Here is a 23816-nt window from a genome sequence, read left to right on the forward strand (position 1 = left end):
TTTTTTATCCTTTTAGTAATTGAACTTGATAATTAAATTCATTTTTATTTTTGAACTTGGCAAAAGCAAAAGTGATCCAGCATTATCATCAAAATTAGATGGAATCTAAGTTCAAGGACTAAAATAGATCTAGTTGCCCAATCCAAATACTTAAGTGGACCAAAACAAAAGTCTAGGTATCAAAATGGACTAATTGCCAATTTCAGAGACTAAAAATTATATTAACCCAAAAATTAGGGCATTTACCTTATTTATTTATTTATTTTAATTCAATACTTGAATTCCGTCATTTCGCAGCACATTGTCAAGTTGCTACTAGGGTTTCACCCTGCACTATAAATATCCTTTTTTCTGCCCAGCTTCAACAACTACTTGAGCTACGTTAAGCTGCCGTCTCTCTAATTTTCCTTTCTTTGCTTCTAAAAGTAGCGTTGATGAACATCATTTTGTGTACCAGAGGAGTTTCCGGTGATGGTCACACAATCCCTCTAAGAAGTTCTGAGCTTACTCATTCCTTAATTTTGTTTTAATTTTTTAATGTTTAAAATAAAATTTATTCGATTTCTTATAAAAGAAGGGAGAAAGAAATAAAAAGTGATGTGATGATAGAAATTCAATGGTCTGTCAATCCACTGATCTAATTTGATGTTACATTGAAGTTCCGACAGGTTCTGATCGCTTTTTATTCCCCCTTTCTTCTAGATTTCTTTAAAAAATGATTTTAGGTTTGAACTTGGTTCTACTGAGTTCATGTTCTGGGCATATGATGAATCTGATGTTGTAATGGGTAATTTGCGTCTGAACTAGTATTTCTTGATGCTAAAACACCTTGGAGACCTGATGCCACTTTTTACAATGTATTTGGAAACTTTATTTTCTTTAGTGATTGAAGCCAGATCTTATGCTTGTTTCGTTGGATTCCTTTTTTTACTTAGGTTAAGATGGATTTGCTTATTAGATAGCATATCGCTAAAGGTTTGCTTACAGCCTTTAAGTAATGTTTCAATTTTTGTACTCTAATTCATTCAAAGCTTTGCTTTTTAAATTTTTTCGTTTATCAATTCAACAATTTTCCCCTCATGTTTATGTTTTTGGGCAACTGATGAATTCCTTTATGCAATGGGTAATTTGCGTCTGATAATCTTTACTGATGCTATCACCTTGGAGACCTGATGCCCTTTTCTTGCGTTACTTTTAAAGCATTATGTGCTTTGTCTTTTCTAATTTGAATTGCCTTTTGGATTCATAATTAGCTTGTCAAGTTGGGTTCAGGTTTTATATCTTATATTTGAGTTATGATTAAGTGTATATCTTTATATTTACTGTATATTGATTCAAAGTGTCATTGTACTGCATGTGACATCTCGTAACAACTATTTAGCCCCAGTTTTGTTTAAGGGGACCTGTAATACTGAATGGAACCTTAAATGGGTTTGCTGATTTTCTTTTTTCTTGAGTTCTAGTCTTCTCCAGTGGATTATTAACGGTGCATAATATAATGTCACCTCTTCAGAATTGTGTGCGTTACTTTTTAATAAACCTTAGTTTTGATTTACGCTTGTCATGCCTTCTTCAAGACAATCTCTGATATTGGTCAGATATGCTGTAAATGCGTAATGGATGAGCAACCTTGGCAAGGGGACTCGGAAGACTTTTTCTCTCGTTTGTAATATGCAATGGCTTGATTATGATATATTTTTTTGTTTATTTGCCGAGAAGATCAAGTGTGTAATGTTTTGAGAAACACACCAAATTGTATTTGTTTTTTTTATTGCATAGCAATTGGATTTGGTAGTTTTTTACATGTAACTTTTGCAATGAATCACATCCGACCAATTTGCAGGATAACGTGCTGTAAAACTATATTGAACTTCACTGCTGCCTTTAGTTTCTAATATATCACTGTCAAATAATAACTTAATTTGAGGAACATAAGCGATTAATTTCCCTTGGACCAAGTCGAGCATGATGAATCCTTTTAAGAGAAAGAGCTGATACGGTCAACTAAGAATTTAAACTAGAGCTTCAATTTCTTCACCATAAATTTCCCATCAAGCTTGCTGCTCATCTTCAGTTTCATGAACTCCTCAAATGATACGGTCTTATACAGTGCCTTGTTGGTCTTAATAAGATCTGGCAAAGGACCAATTTGGGTACAACTTTTTGGATTGTGAAATGCTGCAATTGACAGCCGCTCTTTTTCCGGATTAACCACAGCTCTGTGTTCTATGCTTTTATATTCTCCATTGCTCATAATCTGCATGTATAACATCTTTTCGTTTAGTGGCACTTTACGTATTCAATCAGTCAAGTGTATGGAGTTTCAAGTATTGTTATGCTTGTGCTACCTCCATCATGTCTCCAATATTGATGATAAATGCGGCAGGGATGGGTTTAACAGGCACCCATTTCTCATTTTTCTTGATTTGTAATCCTTCAACTTCATTAACTTGAAGCAAGAGCGTTAAGCCTGTAGCGTCTGAGTGTGGTGCTAGACCATATACCTTACTTGCCTCTGCACAGGGTGGATAATAGTTCATCCTTATTCCTTGTATTCCATCCTCAAAAAAGCTTGCAAGCATCTCGGGATCAGTCCCCAGGTTGTTGGCCATCAGCTTCATTAGATAAATCATAACCTTATGCAACTTCATTGAGTACTTATCAAAACTTGCTCTGAAAACAGCGAAAGTCGCAGACAATTAATGCTATACCCAGTGGCGAATGGGGGCTGAGAAAGGTGTCAGCCCCTTCTAAAATATATAAAATTGTTATTTAAGTTGTTAATTATTTTTAAAAATTTTAAATTAATAAAAATAAAATTATACTTTTACCCTTAAAATTATAAAAAAAATTTAATTTAATAGAGTATAAAAAATTAAAATTTTATTTCGCCCTGCTGAATTAACCTCCGGCTATACACTATTACGGTCATGAAGTTGAAGGTCAAGAGGGGCTTTATAGATTTACCCCAATGAAGGGGGATTGGTCGGTCGGAATCTCGGATCTCTTATGGACACAGGCAGTCCAAAAAGGAAGAGCATGTCGCCCCAGTCAAGCTTCTGGTCTTCTGAAAGAACGAAAGCTTGACCGTACCCTTCAAGGTAATTTGGTATCTTTGCATAAGCCATCTTCTCCTCCAAGGGCAAGTTGAAGAACTCCTGTGTATCGGTCTTCATTTTCTCAATCACTTCATCTGCTACCCCATGGTTGATTAACTGTTGCAACCAACAGTAAAAATGAACTACTGAATCCATAGACGTAAAAAAAGTATAATTGTGTTTCAATTAGGTACCTGGAAGAAACCCCAGTCTTTGCAAGCCTGGTGGAGTTTTTTCTGTTCATCATCATGATCTAGTTTGCTCATGTCAATTACAGGAATCTGCTGGGATTCATCTATGGAAACTACATCGAATTCGACCTCTGGTCTGATGTATCTGGATGGGATGTTGTTGAGGTTCTTGGATGCAAGAGTTTGGACATTCTCAACTGGTAAAGAATTTAACATATCTGTGCTCTGCACTTTTGTTTCCATTGCTGTAAAGCTCTCTCAAGTTCAACACTACCCTCAAATTATCGTGTTAATGCGCTAGGTAACTTCTTAAAGCGTGCTTTGCTCCTTTTCCATCATTTTCTATTTTCTAAAATACAGAACACCACCAAATCGTTTTTGTCCTTTGCATGAATTATTGAAAAATATATCCTTTCTTAATTATTATTTTCGAAGCTTTTTGTCGCCTTCACTTTGGATCAAATCTTTGGCAATCTGAAACGATCCTGCACTGACAGGCTATAAACACTGAGAAATTAGAATTGCACACCAATTGTTTAATCAGAACTATTTAATACAATCATTTTTACATCAACTGTTTCTTTGTAGTTCCTTGGAGACGCTACTTTGCCATTTTCTCGAAGAAAATCCTACCATTATGTTAGGAGTTAAACTAAAATTACTCAGTAATTAGAATAACAGACAGAAAACAATGAAAAAGAAGATGAAGAGATTTTAGAGAATATAAAAATATATATAAAGAAGAGAATGTGTTTAAAGGAATGTTACCTAAAACACGGAATAAAAACAGGAACAAAAATCTCCAAGTGTTTGGATTCTAATTCAATAAGAGTAGTTTTTTCGGAATGAAATAGAAATTTTCTTTTCTTTTAATAAGAATGAAATACGATTTATTAGAATAGAATAAATTTTTTATAATTTATAATATATAATTTAATTTAATAAAGATACTTAGGTTACAATAGTAAAATTAATTATTTATTATGTTTTATAATAAATATATTTATAAAAAAATTTATTTAAAAGTTAGTTGGGTCAATTGAATTTTTAACTTAGTTATTATCAAGATTATTGTCAATATAGGAGAATATTAGTTAAAGTGCTTTTATCTGGAGAGGTTGAATTGATATGTGAAAATATAAATAGAAATACTTAAAACATGTAACTTCTCCAACAATTCCGATGAATACATTTATATTTCCCTGTCTTAACAACTGATTTTGCAAATGAACTGAAGAAAGCTTCTTCATTAGATGCAAAAGTTCATGTTGTTGGAAACATGTCAAATAAGCTTTATCAATTTTTAATATGATTTTCACAAATTGTTGCATTTCCAGATACAACAATCTTGTTATTTCAAACATTGGAAACAAGTTGCAAAAGAAGAGATTTAACATGGACGAAGAGCTGGTAAAGCCAATAAGATTTTTAACTAGAGCTTCATTTGATTCAACATCCCTGGACCTTTCCCGCTAAGCCTCAGTATCAGGTACTCCTCAAGTGACATAGTCTTGTACTGTGCTTTCTTTGTCTTAACAAGGTCTGCCAATGGTCCAATCTCGGTACCTACTTTCGGATTCTGAAATGCTACCATTGACAGCCGCTCTTTCTCCTGATTCACCACAACTCTATGTTCTATGCTTCTGTATTCTCCATTGCTCATAATCTGCATTCATAGCATCTCTTCACTTCGAGGCACATTACATATACAATCCATCAAGTCTAAAGTCTGTATGTAGCTTCAAATATTGTTATGTTACCTCTATTATGTCTCCAATGTTGACGATCAATGTGCCAGGGATGGGTTTAACAGGCACCCATTTCTCATCTTTCTTGATTTGTAATCCCTCAACTTCATTCACTTGAAGCAATAGTGTTAAGCCTGCGGCGTCAGAGTGTGGAGATGCACCCAATACCTTGCTTTCCTCTGCACATGGTGGATAATAGTTCATTCTTATAACTTGTGCTTCATCCTCGAAAAAGCTTGAAAGCATCTTAGGATCAGTCCCCAAGTTCTTGGCAATCCGCTTAATGAGATAAATCGTAACCTTATGCAACTCCGTCGAGTACTTGTCAAAGGTTTCTCTGAAAACAACTCAAGTAACAGACATCCTAATACGGTCATGAAGTTGAAGGATCATTATTGTCTATTGATTTACCTGAAGGAAGGGGGATTGGTCGGCCAGAATCTCATATTTCTTAATGGCACAGGCAGGGGAAAAAGACAGAGCATGTCATTCCAATCTAGCTTCTGATCTGCCGACCTTACCAGGGTTTGACCGTAACCTTCAATCTCATTTGGTAGCTGTGCATAAGCCATCTTCTCCTCCATTGGCAACTTAAAGAACTCTTGAGTGTCAATCTTCATTTTCGCTATCAGTTCATCTGCTATCCCATGATTGATTAACTGTTTCAACGTCAATAAAGATGAACCACTAAGTCCATTGATGTAAAAAAAAAAAAGTTATTGTTCTTTAAGAATTCTGTTCCAGTTAGGTACCTGGAAGAAACCCCAGTCTTTGCAAGCCTGGTGGAGTTTTTTCTGTTCATCACCATGATCTAGTTTGCTCATGTTAATTACAGGAATCTGCTGGGATTCATCTATGGGAACTACTTCAAATTCGATCTCAGGTCTGATATATCTGGATGGGATGTTCTTCAGGTTCTTGGATGCAAGCGCTTGGACACTATCAACAGGTAAAGAACCAGCAAATGCTCTGCTCACCACCTTTGTGTCCATTTCTGTGAAGCTGTTGTTGGAATATATGAACATCACATACATATATAATAAGTATAATTACATGTCTTATTTACTATCATAATAATAAAGTGTGGGTCAGATATGTGTAGTTGCTCTAGTAATTGAGTTATCTTTTCTAATACGCTTCTGCATCTAGTTTTGCATATGATAGATCTTGGTTTATTAAATTTTATTTCAAATTTATTTTACAAATCTAACAGCTGTCTCAAGGTCTCATCTGATAAAATTATTATCTGTTTATATGCTAAATACTACTCTAACATGTGTCTTTCATGCGTTAGGTAATTTTTTAGATCATCTTTTGCTTGTTATCCATCATTTCTAATTTCTATAATACAGACACCTACTAATCATTTTGTCCTTGAATTATTGAATAATATATCTTTTTTGTCATTATATATTCAAATTTTGACTCCTCTAGGATCAAATCTTTGAAAATCTAAAATGCACCTTGCACAAATTCCACGTGATAAAAAAGAAAGGCCATAAAGATTAATTGCATAGCAATTGGCTAATCACAAAGATATAATACAATTAACTTTTTCATTAAACTATTTCTTTGTAGGTCTCTTGAAGGCCGTGCTTTGTCATTTCTTGAAGAAACCTAAGGTCTAACGGTTAAGAAACTTACAATTCTTTCTAATTCTCCTTCAATTCCATTGAGTACATTATTTCACCATCTTAACACCTAATTTCTCACATGAACGGAAGGAAAGTTTTGATTAGATGCAAAAAGCCTAAACCAACTTTTATAATCTACCCTTCATGGTCTATTGTAACTTGACACTATCATAACAATCCATTTCCTTAAAAATGTTAACAAGGACCTAAAGCTGATAAAGTGAACTAAGATTTTGAATTAGATCTTAATTTGATTCAACAGACGTTTCCTATCAAGCTTGTTGGTCAACTACAGTTTCAGGAACTCTTCAACTGGTATAGTCTTATATGGTGCTTTGTTAGTCTTAACAAGATCTAGCAAAGGGCCAACCTGGGCATTCTTGTTTCCATAGTGAAGTGCTGCCATCGATACCCACTCTTTCCCTGGATTAACCACAACTCTATGTTCTATGCTTTTATATTCTCCATTGCTCATAATCTGCATGTACAACATCTTTTCGCTTAGTGACACTTTACATATTCAATAAGTCAAATGTATAGAGTTTCAAGTATTGTTAAGCTTATGTTACCTCCACCATGTCTCCAATATTGATGATAAATGCGGTAAGGATGGGTTTAATAGTCACCCATTTCTCATTTCTTTTAATTTGTAATCCTTCAACTTCATTCACTTGAAGCAAGAGCATTAAGCTTGTAAAGTCTGAATGGTGATATACCATATACCTTACTTGTCTCTGGATAGGGTGGATAATAGTTCATCCTTATTCCTTATGTTTTGTCCTAGAAAAAGCTACCATATTTGGGTAGTAAAAATGAAGACTTATCTTCAAGACTTTAATGTTTGGGAGGTCGTAAATACTGAAATAGAACCACTAGTCTTGAGAGCAAATCCAACACTTGCTGAAATGAGGCAACATAGTGAGGAATGTGCAAAAAAAATAAAATACAAGGTAATGTCGTGCTTGCAAACGGTGTTTCAGACATCATATTTATAAGAAGTATGGCTTTTGACACTCCTAAGCAAGTTTGAGATAAGCTCAAGGAGGAGTTCCAGCGTTCGCAGAAGACAGGGTAGTAGTAGTTGATCAATCTCAAACGAGATTTCGAAAACCTTAAAATGAAGGAAGCTGAGACCGTAAAGCAATATTCAGATAGAATCTTGGTAGTGGTGAACCAGATAAGACTGTTAGGAGACCAGTTCGCTGACAATTGAGTAGTTGAGAAGGTAATTACCACACTTCCTGAGAGATATAAATCAAAGATATCCTCACTGGAAGATTTAAGGGATTTGTCAGCCATCTCAATTTCAGAATTGATCAATGTTTTATATGCTCAAGAGTAGAGAAAAGTAGCAAGGCAAGAAGAGCACACTGAGGGAGATTTTTAGGCAAAAGGCAGAGAAAGCTTAAACTTCTCAAATCAGAACGGAAAGAAAAGCTCCTCAGATAAGAAAGAAAAGTAAAAAAGAGACAGTGGAAAGAAAAAAATATCCATCGTGCTCGAATTGCAAGAAATTTGGTCACCCTACAAGAAAAGTCAAAAAGAGACAGTGGAAAGAAAAAATATCCACCATTCTTGAATTGCAAGAAATTGGGTCACATTGAGAGAGTGTTGGTTCAGGCCTAATGCTCAATGCAAAAATTTAGGGGAATTGAGGAGAGATCTTCAGTCTTCATGATGAATCTGACTTCTGAGATGAATCAATCGGCTTCCTTGGAGTAATTCCTTACTCCCTATTCTGTGTGTCCTCTTTTCTCCTCTTCTAGGGTGTATTTATAAGCTTTGGAATGCCTATGAGCCCTCAAAAGTGGCCTTTTTTAAATTGGACTCAACTTGGGCTCGGCAGAGACACGCCTGTGTGACACGCTCGTGTGTGATTATTTCATGCCGTGTTCGAGCCTGTTAGAATGGCACGATCGTGTGTTCCACCCGTGTGAGTTGTGCTTCGATTCTGCCAGATTGACACGGCCGTGTGGGCTACCTGTGTGAGGAAGTCCAGGCCGTGTTGATTTCGTACTTTGCCCAATTTTCTCTGTTTTTGGCATGTTTCTCGTTCTTTTCGCTCTCCTATGCTCTACTAAGTATAAAAAATGAAATTAATGCATTAGGAGCATCAAATTCACTAATTCTAAGGAAAAATCATCCATAAAATGCGTTAAGCATGGGGTAAAAATATGTATAAATTACGATTTATCAAATACCCCCACACTTAAGCATTTGCTTGTCCTCAAGCAAAATCCTCAACTCATAATCAAAATAAATTCTTCTCAACTTATAATTTCTATCGATAATATCTCAGAATAATCCATAGTTATTTAGACATTGAGAATTCAACTAAAAGAACATAAAAGTTTCAAACTTTCCAAGTTGAGTATTTAATTATGCAAACATAGGTGTGTCCCTTCATCTGAGTAATTACTTTTGATTCAGAATATCACAGAGTTTCACATCCTCACTAAAGATTCACTCAAATTACTCGTGGTGTTTAAGGACAATGAATGAAGCACTCAATAGTTAATAATAAAAAGTTATTACCATAGGCTTGCATGAAAATCAAATCTCCAGCACTATAAATTTAAGATGATACATCAATCAAAAGGTCTTTAGAGGGTTGTAACGAGGCTTGGTTAGGGAGTGTGGTCACAAGCTAAAAGAAAAGGGTTAGAATCGAGATTGAATTGAAAAATTGCCTAACTAGAAAAACAGTTAATATCACTTGTGTACAACAGAGCTTCTTCTCAGATTATGGAATTACTAATGTTTATACATAGTTTTCTTTTTTTTAAGAACAAGTTAAATAACATAGACTAACTATTAAGAACAAAACATAGCTAAGCAAATTCTTTAACTCAAATCTTTACAAAAATAGGGATTAATTTAGGGGATTTCAACAATAATGGGTTTAGGGTTAATATTAAGGGTAATACAAGAAATGGCTTGTTAGGTTTAAGGGGGTTTACTAGGGGTTAATCCTGGAGGTAGGCTTTTCATGGCATTAGTGGGTTAATCCTGAGTGCCTTAATCATTTTGACATATCAAATCAAATGGTGTGGTCTCGACTTACATAATCAAGCAAGTTCTAGAATAACATTTCAATACTGACGCACTCAAAGCAATAATAAAAGTGAGCATGAAAGAATTAATAGATGCTCAAAAGGCTAAAAAATCTCACAAAAATTATGGCTTTTTGATGTTTAGACTCATGAATTTCAGTTCAAAGTAATACCTAGACTTGGGGCAACAACCTATAATTTTAAATTCTTAAAAATCAACTTATCATGCTTGATTCTCTAATGTCTTAAAGTTTAAACAATCAATACATAAATCCCTATGTTTTGACTCAAGATATATCAATCAAAATCATAAATCAATTAAAAATTATCCTAAATATGATATGAGAGTTTTTCAAGAGAATAAGGTAATTATTCAGGGATTTTTTTGATAATGAAATGAATGCCCCCTACACTTAAGAGGTACATTACCCTCAATGTACTAAGATGGATATTTTAGAATATAAAAATGAGATAGGGAGAGAAGTGAAACTTCCTGTATGATGAATTCCTCGAACTAGAGTTTTGAAGAGTAATCAGTTCGAGAGTGGATGAGGATACTCTGGCGGTCATAGAGGTTCATTAGTCCATAAGTCCTACTCCAAAAGAATATTATATCTAGTGGTAGCTATGGTCGTGGTCGATCAGGACATGGCAGTCGTAAAGAACCTTTCTCGGTGGAGTATTTAGTTCCTATGCGATGATGAGCTTAAGAGCTCTATTTAACTGTGATAAGATCAAGAACTTTTTAGGGGATATTAGGAAGAATAATTACTCGTAAAGAAATAACCAAATTTGATAATTAAAAATAAAATTCTAAATTCTAATAAAAATAAAAAACATAAAATAATAAATAAATGTTTTTGAACATCTTCATCGCTGGATGGTTTGCGAGGTAGGACTTGCGATGAGATGTGGAGGTGCTGAAAAATCTGCTATAGAGTAGCATCAAGTTGTCAAATCGTTGAAAACATTTCTGCTCAAATCGGGTGAGGCGTTCAGAGATGTCAGCATATAAAGCTGCCGCATGAACTGGACGAGAGGGTGGTAGTGGTTGAGTCGGTGGGTCCTCATGCTGCGAAGGGACATCATCAGGAATATCTTCGTAGGCCTCTTCCTCGGTAGATTGGCAAGACGATATTGAGGAGGGTAGGTTCCTCGACGCCTCTCAGTCATCCTCATGCTAAGCATACTCGAGATGCCTTGTGGAGACATCTGGCCAATGAGGGTCAAGGATGATTCTTGGGTCGCAGTGTCGAGGAGCCCGAAGTGTCGAGCCAATTGCCTCACATAGGGGCCAGTGGAGATGACCCCCTTCCTATGCCGCTCCGTCTGGTGCTGAATCACGAGGGCGACGAAATAGGCAAGGTCTATGACATGCCCGTGCGACATACACCATAAAAAGTAGGCGTCGTGAGTGTTGACTACGCCAATTCTCTCCCACCTTCCTGTAATCGTGTGAGCCAAAGTGGCGTGTTGGAACCTCAAGAAAGGTGGGAGAACTGATGCCTTAGAGCGGCCAGAATTGTAGGAAGCCGCGCCAGGGGCCAAAGTGTGCCAACACTTTGTGGGGGAAACGTGTATGTGGCGACTGAGAGTGTCTAAATCATTCTCCTCCTTGAACTCCTTCGTATATAAGCCCAGTGCAGCACCGAACTCTGGGACGCTTAGCTGGTGGATTAATCTGCCTAGGAAAAATTAGACCATGCCAGGATCATCATAGTTCATCATTACGGTCTGAAGATGGAACGTTTAGTATAGTTCCATCGTGAGCTCGAGGTATGTTGGCTCGATGATTCCAAAGAACAACTCCCTAAGGTCTGTGGTTAGGAGGGCCCGAATCGCATCAACTAATTAAACTTATTTTACGGCAGCCCAGTCGATGCAGCGGCCTGCAATTAAAGGTCGGACCCGAAGTATTTGGAAAAGTTCTTCCTGGGGCCCACGGGGGAATTGTAAGAGGGGGTGACGAATTTCTGCGGTTGGACCTGCAGAAGATAACGCCCCCTTCCTCTTCTTCGAAGCAGGGACAACGACTTTCTTTCCTCGTGAAGACGACATTATAAACCTGTAATATAAAAGAATAGAAATAGTATGTAAATGAGTTTGAAAAAGTAAAAAGTCGTGAATTTGAAGTAACTATTTCAGCCAAAGCTACTAATCGAAGCAAACTTAACCAAAATAACCATGAGAATGAAAATAATAATATATGGGTATGGGGTTTTCCTAATCTTGATTTAACACGGAATGTATGATAACTAACCTAAGAATGCAAATTAAATGATAGACATTAGTATAGTAATAGCATGAGAATAAGCATAGTAATGTCATGGGTATGGGGTTTTTCTAAGAACTCGATTTAACATGAAATGTATGATAACTAACTTAAGAATACAAATTAAATGATAGAATAATGAGCAAAATGAAAAATGGTTCAAAAGAAACGAAGATTATGTTGATAATAAGCATTAGAAATAAGTAAAATAGAAGTGAAAGGAGTAAACAAACGCTAAGGGAGAGAGATTGAGCGTCAAAAAATAGAGTGGGAAGCAGCACACGGGCGTGGCAGGAAGGCCGTGTGGTCTTGCAACTGCTAGGGTTAGGGTTTTTGAATGAGGAAGAAAGTGAATAGTGCATAGTATTTATAGATTTTAGGCCATACGGCCGGGAAATACGCCCGTGTTCCCTAATTTTTGCCCGTGTGTTTCGCGTTTTTCATATCTGGGTGCGTCTGACATTTAGTACATACTCGTGTTTCTTGGGTGTGTGGGTGCACATGGCCGTGCCGAACAGTCGTGTCTAGCTTCGTTCGCTTCTCCCACGCCCGTGTATGCAAGGTCCACGCCCGTGTTAATTTAACAGGTTCGACCATGGGCATTATACATAGGCGTGTCGTACGCTCGTGCTGTTTTAACAGGTTCACCCACGGTTCTTCCACACGGGCGTGTCGCATGCCCGTGCTGTTTTGGCAGGCTCGACCACGGTTATGTCGCATGGCCGTGGCATTTTATCGTAGCCCGTGTTGGGGAAATCTTTTGCCCTATTTTCACACGGCCCTAGGTACGCCCGTGTGCTTGGCCGTGTCTCTATGGAAAAACCTGTATTCAAGATTTCTACTAGTAAGTTAGGTGTTAAATACCAAAATTTAAAGAAATTAATATTGTTAGTGCTCGGGTTGTCTCCTGAGAAGCGCTTATTTATAGTCTAAGCTTGACTTGCCTCTCGATTGAATGGTCATGGTGGTTCGAGGAGTTTATACTCCTCATTCCTGCTATCAATCTCATCAAAATAGGGTTTTAAACATGTGTTGTTTACCTTAAAAGTACCGAATTTGGGATGACTCACCTCGATCGTACCGAATGGAAAAATACTAAGTCCGTAATAGGGGTTTCTTCATCCGGTCTGGCAGTGACAATGTAAGGATCTGTGGCATCTAATAAGACTTTATCGGCTACCTTAAGTTGTTTCGGAAAGGTATCGTGCTCGTTTTGGCACAACTTTGGTTTATCATGTGTTCTTGGTTTATGTGTTCACCATTCATCTAGCTCTTCTATTTGGAGTCTTCGTTCCTCGTGAGTAGGTCTTCTACTATTATTTGAGAATGACTCATGTGCTTCATTTTGACTCATTTCCTGCAAAGTAGGTTGCACCATATTGTTAGTTTTTGTAGAATGGTTTAAAAGATCACCTTCAATTTCGGATGTGTTGCCAGAATTGCGAGCTTGACGGGTGATTGTTTTGTCTCCCACCCGGAGTGTGAGTTCACCTGTGCCAACATCAATGATCATTTTAGCAGTGGCTAAAAAAGGCCTTCCTAGAATTAAGGGAGTGTTGCTATCCTCTTCTATGTCTAGAACAATAAAGTCAACGGGAAATATAAATTTATCGATTTTAACTAGCACATCTTCAATAATACCCCTAGGGAATTTTATAGTTTTATCTACTAATTGAATGCTCATCTTAGTCTGTTTGGGTTTCCTGAGACCTAGTTGCTTAAACATTTTTTAAGGCATGACGTTGATACTAGCCCTTATATCAACTAAATCATTATTAACATCTAAACTACCAATTAAGCAAGGAACCATAAAAATCCCTGGATCTTTTAGTTTGTTGGGTAGTTTATTTTGGAGAATAGCTGAGCAAACTACGTTCAGCTCCACTTGCGACGCCTCGTCCAATTTCCGCTTATTTGCTAAAATCTCATTTAAAAATTTCATTGCGTTTGGCATCTGCGATAGAGCTTCAATAAATGGTACGTTAATATGTAATTTTTTTAAGAGTTTAAGGAATTTACCAAATTGTTTATCTGAGCGGTCTTTCCTTGTCGCGTTGGGGTATGGCACACGAGGTTTATATTCGACAGTCACTGGTTTGTTTTTATTATAATCTACCTCACCTTTACCTTTGCTTGCCACTGTTTCTTGCCTCGGTTCTGGCTCAGGCTCAACGAATCCTTCTTCATTTTGAACATTAATTACGTTGAATTATTCTCTTGGGTTAGGTTCAGTATTACTTGGCAGGCTACCTTGTGGTCGTTCAGAGATTAGTTTAGAAAGCTGGCCTATTTGAGTTCGAGCCCTTGGATTGACGCTTGTTGATTTTTAAGTGCTGTTTCAGTGTTCTGAAAGTAGGTTTCTGATACCAAGATAAACTTTGTGAGCATCTCTTCAAGGTTCAGCTTCTTTTCCTGTTGATAGGGTGGCTGTTGGTAGCCTGGAGGTGGTCGCTGATTTCCTTGGCCTCCCCATGAGAAATTGGGATGGTTCCTCCAACCTGCATTATAAGCGTTACTATATTGGTTATTTTGGGATCGAGAGTTATTGTTACCGATATATTGGACTTGTTCTTCCTCGATGATAGGGTTGAAGGGTTGATACTCTGTACATGCTCCTCCATTCATCTTGCACCTAATTACTGGATGAGCCTATGAAGAACTAAGAAAACCATCAATTTTCTTATTCAAGAGTTCTACCTAATTAGAGAGTATGGTGAGCGAATTGACGTTATAAACACCGACTGTTTTCGTTGGCTTTGTCCTCATAACTTGCCACTGATAGTTATTCAGTGACATCTCTTCTATTAACTCATAAGCATCTTCAAGTGTTTTATTATTGATGGTTCTGCCAGCAGCTGCGTCAACTATTTGCCGAGTCAAAGGATTCAGGCTGTTATGGAATGTTTAAACCTGAAGCCAAAGCGGTAACCCATGGTGAGGGCACCTTCTCAAAAGGTCATTGTATCTCTCCCATGCATCATAGAGTGTTTCTAAATCCATCTAATCACAAGAAGAGATATCAATACGTAATTTAGCCGTTTTAGCCGGCGAAAAATATTTTAGTAAAAATTTTTCGGTCATTTGTTCCCAAGTAGTAATTGACCCTCGTGGTAACGAGTTCAACGACTATTTAGCTTTGTTCCTCAATAAAAAGGGAAACAACCGGAGACGTATGGCATCATCAGAAACCCCAGTGATTTTAAATGTATCATATAGTTCCAAAAAGTTTGCTAAATGAGCGTTGGGATCTTCATCCTGCAAACCATCAAACTGAACAAACTGTTGTATCATTTGAATTGTGTTAGATTTTAGTTCAAAAGTATTTGCAGCTACAACAGGTCTAACTATGCTCGATTCAGTTCCTGTTAAAGAAGGTTTAGCATAATCATATATAGTGCGTGGAGTAGGATTTTGATTAGCCGCAATTAGAGGAGGTAGCTGATTGCCTTGGTTTTCAGCCATCTCTTCGGTTGGGGATTGAGTATCGTCCTCTTGCTTGTTCTCTGTATATCTTAAGCTTCACCTTTTTTCTCTTTGGTTTTTGCGAACTGTTCAATCGATTTCTTCATCAAAAAGTAATGGACCTGACGGGTTTCTTCTAGTCATAAACTATAAAAACCTACTAGAAGAAGGAAAAAGAAAATTATAAATTAGAACAAAATTAAAATAAAATTAGATTGCAAGAAAAATAAATGGCTAAAGTAATAAAAATTGAGTGTTCCTAATATTTTAGTTCCCTGGCAATGGCGCAAAAAATTTGATCGCGTTATTTCGTGATAGGTTTTAAATATTTATAATTAATCATTATTGGAACTAACTATTATCACGATGTAGGCAAGTGTATCTATCGAACAGTAGTATAGTTTTAGCAAGACCAGATTGTCAGACCCAAAGGAACTAAAAGTACTAGTAATACTGTCTTTTTATTATCTAGCCTAAGAATAATGAGGTTTTGTTTTAACTAACTAATTATCTAAACTAATAACTCACAGAGAATAGAATTGGAGAATTGCTTTTGGGAAAATCGATTGAATTAAGACAATACCTAAAGAAAAATCCACCTAGACTGTACTTGTTATTCTAGCTCCGAATCGGACGATTTATTCATTTAACTTGTTCCGTAGAGATCCCTAAGTTATGTTACTATCCCTATTCAAGACTAATAATGTCTAATCCCTAAATTGAATAATTGAGACCTTTCTCTAATTAACACTCTAGGGTTGCATTAACTCAATATATGGATCCCCTTATTAGGTTTCACCCTAATCTGGCAAAATCTTGTCATCTTATGTCTAGGCGCGCAATGAACTCTGCTTAATTATGACAAATGTACTCTTGGACAGGGTCTATTCCTCCTCTGAATAAGAGCTTATCTTGAATCAGTATCTTGGGATATCAAAACAAGAATTAAGAACACATAATTAAGAACAAGTTAAATATTTATCATACAATTCAGAAAATAATAACAAGATTCATCTTAGGTTTCATTCCTCTTAGGTATTTAGGGAATTTAGTTCATAACTAAATAAGAAAGCATCTCAGAATAATAAAGAATACAAAACATAAAGAAAACCCAAAACTCCTGAAGGGGAATTGAGGAGAGATCTTCAGTCTTGATGATAAATCCGGCTTTTGAGATGAATCAATCGGCTTCCTTAGAGTAATTCCTTACTCCCTATTCTATGTGTCTTTTTTTCTCCTCTTCTAGGGTGTATTTATAGGCTTTGGAATGCCTATGAGCCCTCAAAAGTGGCCTTTTCTAAATTGGACTCAATTTGGACTCGGCAGGGACACGCCCATGTGCGATTATTTCAGGCTGTGTTTGAGCCTGTTAAAATGGCACGGGCGTGTGTTCCACCCGTGTGAGTTGTGCTTCGATTCTGTCAGATTGACACCACCGTGTTGGCTGCCCTGTGAGGAAGTTCATGCCGTGTTGATTTCGTACTTTGGCCCATTTTCTCCGTTTTTTCCCGTTTCTCGTTCCTTTCGCTCTTCTATGCTCTCCTAAGTATAAACATGAAATTAAAGCATTAGGAGTATCAAATTCACTAATTCTAATGAAAAATCATCCATAAAATGCGTTAAGCATGGGGTAAAATATGTATAAGTTACTGTTTATCAAAGGGTAAGCAAAGAATATAAACCTCGTGTGCCATACCCCAATGCGACAAGGAAAGACCACACAGCTGAACAATTCGGTAAATTCCTTAAACTACTTAAAAAATTACATATTAACTTACCGTTTATTAAAACTCTTTCGCATATGCCAAACGCAGTTAAATTTTTAAAGGAGCTTTTAGCAAACAAACAGAAGTTAGATGAGTCATCGCATATGGAGTTAAATGTAGTTTGCTCAGCTATTTTGCAAAACAAGCTACCTAACAAACTGAAAGATCCAGGGAGTTTTACGATTCCTTGTCTAATTGGTAGTTTGAATATTAATAATGGTTCAGCTGATTTAGGGGCAAGTATTAATGTCATGCCCTACAAGATGTTTAAGCAACTAGGACTAGGGAAACCCAAACAAACTAGGATGAGCATACAATTAGCTGATAAAACTATTAGATTTCCTAGGGGTATCGTTGAATATGTGCTTGTTAAAATTGACAAATTCATATTCCAAGTCAATTTCGTTGTCTTAGACATGGATAAGGACAGTGACGTAGGCCGTGGGTAGCACACAGCCTGGACACACGGGCGTGTCCTATGCCGTGTGAAACCTAGAGCTTAATTTTTTAAATTTTAACAAGTCAGAGAGTTACACGGGCAAAGTCCATGACCGTGTGCGAGACACGGCCGATCCACATGGGCATGTGGTAGGTTACATTGGCGTGTGGGTGAGCCACTCGGGCGTAGAAAAAATGAAGAACATAAAATACAATTGTGCGACAGGTCGTGTGAACCACACGAAAGGGACACACGAAAATGTCTAAGGCAGTGTGATGAATGGGCATTAAATTTTCGCGACGAACACGGGTTAAACTTGAGCCACACGGGCTTATGACACGACTGTGTGGCTCAACACGGGGCCGTTACACGATCGTGTCCCTTTTTAAAATCCCCAAACCTAATTTTTTTTCAATTTTGTCATCTTCTTCAAAACTTCTGTTCTTCAGCCGCCGGGCCCAGCCCTGTTCCATTCTCTGACCATTGTCCGACCACCGTCAAAAGTATTCTTTTTCCCTTCCCTCCCTCCTCTCCTCTTTTCTTTGTCGGCTGAATCACCCAAACTCTTATCTCATTTCCTCTTCCACTATCATTCTCCCATACGCACACAAGCGCCGACCAACAGCCCCCTCCCCTCGTCGTACACTTTCATCAACTGCAACTGCAACTGCACCCATCCCACCCACCATCCAGCTAAGACTTGTACCAACTGCCGCCTTTCGTAACTCCATTCGTCCCATCCACTATCGGTCCTTGTTTCTCATTTTTTAGTTTTTTTCTTATATTATTATTATTATTATTATTATTATTAATTAGTGATTATTTTGATTATGTCTTTTATTATTTCTATTGGATTCTCTGTTCTTGATTCATAAATGTTTTCACTGTTAATTTTACTTAAGTACTAATTTGCTTAGTTTTAATACAAGTCTGGATAGTATTTTAGCTATTTGGGTTCTTTGATTTATTTATTTGTGTCTTCTTTTATTTTAGATATATATTCCTATTTTTTTATTATCCTTTGCTAGCATTCTATTTACTTAGTTTAATCGATTGAGATGAATTTCGATGATTATTTCGTATTCGTCTGCCTATTGTGATGATTCGTCCAAAATTGTGTGATTCCCTTCTTACAGGTTCTCTGTGACGAACACACGAGGCAAGTCCAAAGTTACTATTCTCGCTTTGAAAAAGAGGAAAGGGCCTTGTGCGACTTCTTCAAGTGCCTCTGTCGAAGTGCACCATCCTCTTCTACTCTTCTCGTCAGACCTGCAAGACAATTTATTCCAGCTCCTCTGCGTACGACCATTGGGAGTTGGCCACTGTATCGATTGGCCTGCTTTGGAGTAGGTCCACCTCAGTGACCTCGTTCGAGCCCATCTCACCACAGCTCGATGGATCATTTTTTCCATATCGTCGAGCCCATTTATAAAGAGTTTACCCTAGAGTTTTGCACCACACCACCCACGACGAGGTTGGTACTATTACATTTCGACTTGGTGGCCTCGTATGACACATGAGTGTACCAGATTTTGGAGCTACTTTGGGCCTATACACAGAGGAGTTTATGGCCTCTGAGGACTTTCTCTACCTTCACCGTCATATTCACTACGCACCCTCCTACTGTTGGAGGAATCTGACGGTGAGTCAGATTTCCTATGATGCGAGTCACTCCAAGGCGATTTCTCTCCCTCTAGCACTACGATATATCAACACCATCTTGGCTCACACCTTGACTGGGAGGCGAGAGAGTACAGGAGTCATGAGCACTACTGACACTTATTTTGTATGGAGCATGGCCACCGGTCATGTCTTCGACTTGGCTTATTTCATCACTCTCGCTTTTAGACACTCAACAGACCATCATAGGAGGGGTCCCATTTGTTTGGGTCCCTATGTCACTCGCCTAACTCGCCACTTTGGTCTTTTCGACACACTAGAAATGTCATCCACACTTACCCTTGTTGGCCAGATGTCCCCTTAAGGCATCTCGAGCAAGATTCACATGAGGATGATAGAGCGACGTCGTAGAGTGGGCCCTCCTCAGTATCGATTGTTCCAGTCTGACGTTCATAATGAAGCTGATAACATTACTGATGATGTTCCTCCTCATCATGTGGACCTACCTTCTCAGGAACCTCCGAGTCACAGACCTGTTCAATCTGCTGCTACCTTGGCAGACCTCTCTGAGAGATTCATACGCTTTGAGCAGTATTGCACTCAGTATTTCAACAGCTCCGCTCAACGATTCGACAATATAGAGGCGACCCTGCAGCAGATCTACCAGCATTTCTACATTTCGCCTCTAGCACCCCCACCTCGCGATGCATCTGATGATGAGGACCTTTGAGTCCACTTATGTTATTTTTATTTCTATTTTTTTACTTTTATTTTTTATGTTACTTTTAAAGACTCATTTTTTTATTTTATTTTGAACTAATTTTATCTTTCTGGCTTTTATCGAGTAACCCTCTAATCTTCTTCAACAACTGTGTTTTATTTTCTTTAGTTACTTAGAATCATGCACTAAAATTCACTTTGCCTACATCTCAGCTCTTTACTATTCACTTTGCCTGAAGTAATCGCACACGGGCGTGTCCCTGCCGAGCCCAAGTTGAATCCGATTCGGAAAAGGCTAATTTTGAGGGCTTTTAGGCATTCCCAAGCCTATAAATACACCCTAGAGAAGGAAGAAAGAGGAGGACAGAGTAGGGGGTAAGGAATTACTCCAAGAAAGTCGATTGATTCATCTCAGAAGTTGGATTCATCATCAAGACTGAAGATCTCTCCTCAATTCCCCTTAAAGAGTTTTGGGTTTTCTTTATATTTTGTATTCTTTATTATTCTGAGATGTTTTCTTATTTAGTTATGAACTAAATCCCCTAAATACCTAAGGGGAATGAAACCCAAGACGAATCTTGTTATTATTTTCTGAATTGTATGATAAATATTTGACTTGTTCTTAATTATGTGTTCTTAATTCTTGTTTTGATATCCCAGGATAACGATTCAAGATAAGCTCTTATTCAGAGGAGGAATAAACCCTGTTTAAGAGTACATTTGTCATAATTAAGCGGAGTTGATTGCGCGCCTAGACATAGGGTGACAATATTTTGCTGGATTAGGGTGAAACCTAATAAGGGGTTCCATAGATCGAGTTAATGCAACCCTAGAGTGTTAATTACAGAAAATTCTCGGTTATTCAATCTAGGGATTAGACGTTATTAGTCTTGAGTAGGGATAATAACATAACTTAGGGATCTCTACGGAACAAGTTAAATGAATAAATCGTCCGATTCGGAGCCAGAATAACAAGTACAGTCTAGGTGGATTTTTCCTTAGGTATTGTCTTCATTCAATCGATTTTTCCAAAAGTAATTCCCCAATTCCATTCTCTGTGCGTTCTTAGTTTAGATAATTAGTTAGTTAAAACAAAAACCTCTTTATTCTTAGGCTAGATAATAAAAAGACAATCATTACTAGTATTTTTAGTTCCTTTAGGTTCGACAATCTGGTCTTGCTAAAACTATACTACTGTTCGATAGGTACACTTGCCTACATCTCGATAATAGTTAGTTCAAGAACGAGTAATTATAAATATTTAAAACCTATCACGAAATCATGCGATCAAGTTTTTGGCGCCGTTGCCGGGGAACTGAAATATTAGGAACACTCAATTTTTATTACTTTAGCCATTTATTTTTCGTGCACTTTAATTTATTATTATTATTTATTAATTTACTTTTTCCTTCTCTTGGCAAGTTTTTATAGTTTATGACTAGAAGAAATCCGTCAGGTCTGTAATGACCCAAAATTTTAGGTCATCGAAAAAGTGAGTTTTTGGGTCTTCTATTTTAGAAATTAGATTCGTAAATATTTATTAGAAATATTTACGAAATTAAGTGAGAAGTTAATTAGATTTTAATTAAGTAAATTTAGCTTAATCAAGGCTAATTTAGTGAAAGGACTAAACTGAATATAGTGTAAAAGTTTAATTATAAACTATAGAAAATTTAAGGGACTAAATTAGCAAATAAGCCTTAGAAGACAAGTGTGTGGTATGTATGAATACATTTGTATTATTTTAATTGGTACAAATGTATGTATAAATAAGTATTTACTTATTAAATAAGAAATAATAAAAATGATTCAAGTATATTATAATAATATAATATAATAACGTAATTAAATGAAACAAATAAAATAAAATAAAGAAATAAAAGAATGAATGAAAACGAAACAGAGCAGGGAAAGAAAGAAAAAAAAAGGGAAAGAAAAAGAAAAGAAAAATTTAGGGTTTTAGAGTTCCAAGCTTGATTGGTAAGTCAATTTGATATCTTTTCTTGTAATTTTGATGTCTATGGAATCCTAGGAAAGAATACTACTTGAGTTATGTTGAAATTTAGAAAGATACTGAATTTTTAGATGTTGATTAAGTTGAATAAATGGAAGAATTAAGTGTTAATTTGATGGAAATTCAAGTTAGAAGTGGTAGAAGGATTAAATTGTGAAAGAAAATATAGGTTTTGCAATAACAGGGATTGAATTGAGAAGATGTTATAATTAGTGTTTTATGCTGAAAATTTAAGAGTTGGAATAGTTTAAAATGATAATTGAATGAAAATATAGGATTTATTTTGAAGAAAAAGAATAGTTATGGTGAAAGGATTAAATTGGAATTTTAAGTAAAAGAAACATGGAAATACAAGAGTGTGTTATTAAATAATATATATTGATAATTTTAAATGTTAAATTTTATGTAGCCAACGTAGCACCGGAAACATCATCGAAAAAGGGAAAGGAGAAAGTGAACAAGGATATCGAGTAAACTCGAGAAATTCGGTTTATATTTCTATAAACTATGCTTAATGATTTAATACAATGTAATTGCTATTCTTAGTAGTTAGAATGTATAATGAATGATATGATAGAAATTATTACTACTTTTGTATTGAAATGTAATGATTTTTACACCCTATATTAACAAGTGTCGGACTAGTCAGATATAATTGGTATGTCATAGGATTGGAAGTGTTTAGGGATATTCCGACTGTGTGTCGATGAGACACTATATGTGTCGACTATTGTGACTGTTCTGGATTCGTTTTGAAGAGGTACTCTGTACCTGATTATGAATGTTACTGCTACTCTTACTGTTATCCTACGGTGTATTCCGGTTTTGGCCGATGAAACACTGTACATTATCCCCGGTGTGTGGGTTGGATCCGTGTATCCGTCCAGGTCCGAGTTATGTTAATAGGGGTAATTGAAAGTACTAAAGACAAAGACTGACTACTATTGATTATGTGATTGTAACTGTTATACAAGTATTGAAAGATATTGAATAATATGAAAAGTATAAAAAGATTTGTTTAAATACATTTAAGAGCTATAAGTTAAAGGTAAATGATGAAGCTAATAAGATTATGAAATAAAAAGTTATGTTACAATGTATATACATAGCTTATTATTGTTTTAAGTATTAGTTTATAGAAATACCACTGAGTGTATACTCAGCGTACGGTATGTTTCCGTGCATAGGTCTAGGTATGAAAGAAAGTTAAAGACCCAGCATCCAAGCCAATCCCGGACTCAAAGTGGTGAATACTTTTCTTTTGGTTAAATGGAATGTACCTAAGTTGTTAAGGTGTTATTTTGTATATGATAGTGTATAAACATGGAAGTTCTTGAAGCATGGTATGAAATGTGTATCTTTTAGAAATTAAATTTACATGAGTTTGATTAGTATGATAATTGAGTAAATTTTTATATGAATTGTGGTAAGTGATCCTTAAGAGGTTTTAAAGTGAAAGAATGAAAATTTGCTAAGTCTAAGTGGCATAATGTATGATATTTGGTTTAAGAATTATCAGTAAATGTTTGGGCAAGAATTAGATGTGTTTAGCAAGTGAAAATAGCATAGAAATGGTCAAAAATCATGTTTTCACACGGCCAAGGCACATGGCATGTGCTTAGGCCGTGTGGCCCTCTGTTTATGTCACACGGGCAGTTCCCACGGTCGTGTGTGCAAGTCAGATCTGCCCACTTCCTGGCCCCATGGCCATGTTCTAGGCCACACGGGCATGTCCCAGGTCACACGGGCGTGTGCCCCTATCTGCAAAGAAAAATTTCTAAAGTTGCCAGTTTAGTCCC

The 23816-nt window shown here is 36.6% G+C and overlaps 3 protein-coding genes, 1 long non-coding RNA gene and 5 other non-coding genes across 9 annotated transcripts in view; 6 read left to right on the forward strand and 3 right to left on the reverse strand.

The window, feature by feature from the left end:
• The first annotated feature begins 426 nt into the window (after positions 1-426).
• Positions 427-506, forward strand: LOC121211608 (small nucleolar RNA U61). Its single transcript, XR_005906827.1, has one exon. It is a non-coding gene; the product is annotated as a small nucleolar RNA U61 (small nucleolar RNA).
• Positions 507-594: 88 nt separating this feature from the next.
• Positions 595-679, forward strand: LOC121211612 (small nucleolar RNA snoR14). The gene has a single exon (XR_005906831.1). It is a non-coding gene; the product is annotated as a small nucleolar RNA snoR14 (small nucleolar RNA).
• Positions 680-755: 76 nt separating this feature from the next.
• Positions 756-849, forward strand: LOC121211604 (small nucleolar RNA Z101). Its single transcript, XR_005906823.1, has one exon. It is a non-coding gene; the product is annotated as a small nucleolar RNA Z101 (small nucleolar RNA).
• Positions 850-1090: 241 nt separating this feature from the next.
• Positions 1091-1181, forward strand: LOC121211605 (small nucleolar RNA Z101). The gene has a single exon (XR_005906824.1). It is a non-coding gene; the product is annotated as a small nucleolar RNA Z101 (small nucleolar RNA).
• A 553-nt stretch (positions 1182-1734) lies between these two features.
• On the reverse strand, positions 1735-3532 carry LOC121211106 (S-norcoclaurine synthase 1). The gene is made up of 4 exons (XM_041083396.1): positions 3293-3532; positions 2968-3215; positions 2349-2673; positions 1735-2257 (listed from the first exon to the last, which is right to left on the reverse strand). The coding sequence occupies exons 1-4, from the start codon at positions 3530-3532 to the stop codon at positions 2018-2020; spliced, it is 1053 nt and encodes a 350-aa protein (XP_040939330.1). The 3' UTR covers positions 1735-2017.
• LOC121211107 (uncharacterized) lies at positions 3454-6900 on the forward strand. The gene is made up of 4 exons (XR_005906476.1): positions 3454-3590; positions 4627-4778; positions 5873-5986; positions 6616-6900. It is a non-coding gene; the product is annotated as an uncharacterized lncRNA (long non-coding RNA).
• On the reverse strand, positions 4429-6377 carry LOC121211105 (S-norcoclaurine synthase 1). Its single transcript, XM_041083395.1, has 4 exons — positions 5790-6377; positions 5449-5696; positions 5050-5374; positions 4429-4955 (listed from the first exon to the last, which is right to left on the reverse strand). Exons 1-4 carry the CDS (start codon positions 6069-6071, stop codon positions 4722-4724), a joined length of 1089 nt encoding a protein of 362 aa, XP_040939329.1. The 5' UTR covers positions 6072-6377; the 3' UTR covers positions 4429-4721.
• A 37-nt stretch (positions 6901-6937) lies between the features above and the next one.
• LOC121211466 (2-oxoglutarate-dependent dioxygenase 11-like) overlaps positions 6938-23816 on the reverse strand; it is a 28405-nt gene continuing 11526 nt past the window's right edge. The window contains exons 2-4 of the mRNA XM_041084235.1: positions 8773-8793; positions 7241-7274; positions 6938-7149 (exon numbers count right to left, since the gene is read on the reverse strand). Coding sequence (XP_040940169.1) covers positions 6961-7149; positions 7241-7274; positions 8773-8793 — 244 coding nt within the window. The 3' untranslated portion in view covers positions 6938-6960. The remainder of the gene's footprint in view (positions 7150-7240; positions 7275-8772; positions 8794-23816) is intronic.
• On the forward strand, positions 14923-15029 carry LOC121211579 (small nucleolar RNA R71). The gene has a single exon (XR_005906801.1). It is a non-coding gene; the product is annotated as a small nucleolar RNA R71 (small nucleolar RNA).

Source organism: Gossypium hirsutum, chromosome A12 (assembly GCF_007990345.1).
Source record: "Gossypium hirsutum isolate 1008001.06 chromosome A12, Gossypium_hirsutum_v2.1, whole genome shotgun sequence".
Lineage (NCBI taxonomy): Eukaryota > Viridiplantae > Streptophyta > Magnoliopsida > Malvales > Malvaceae > Gossypium > Gossypium hirsutum.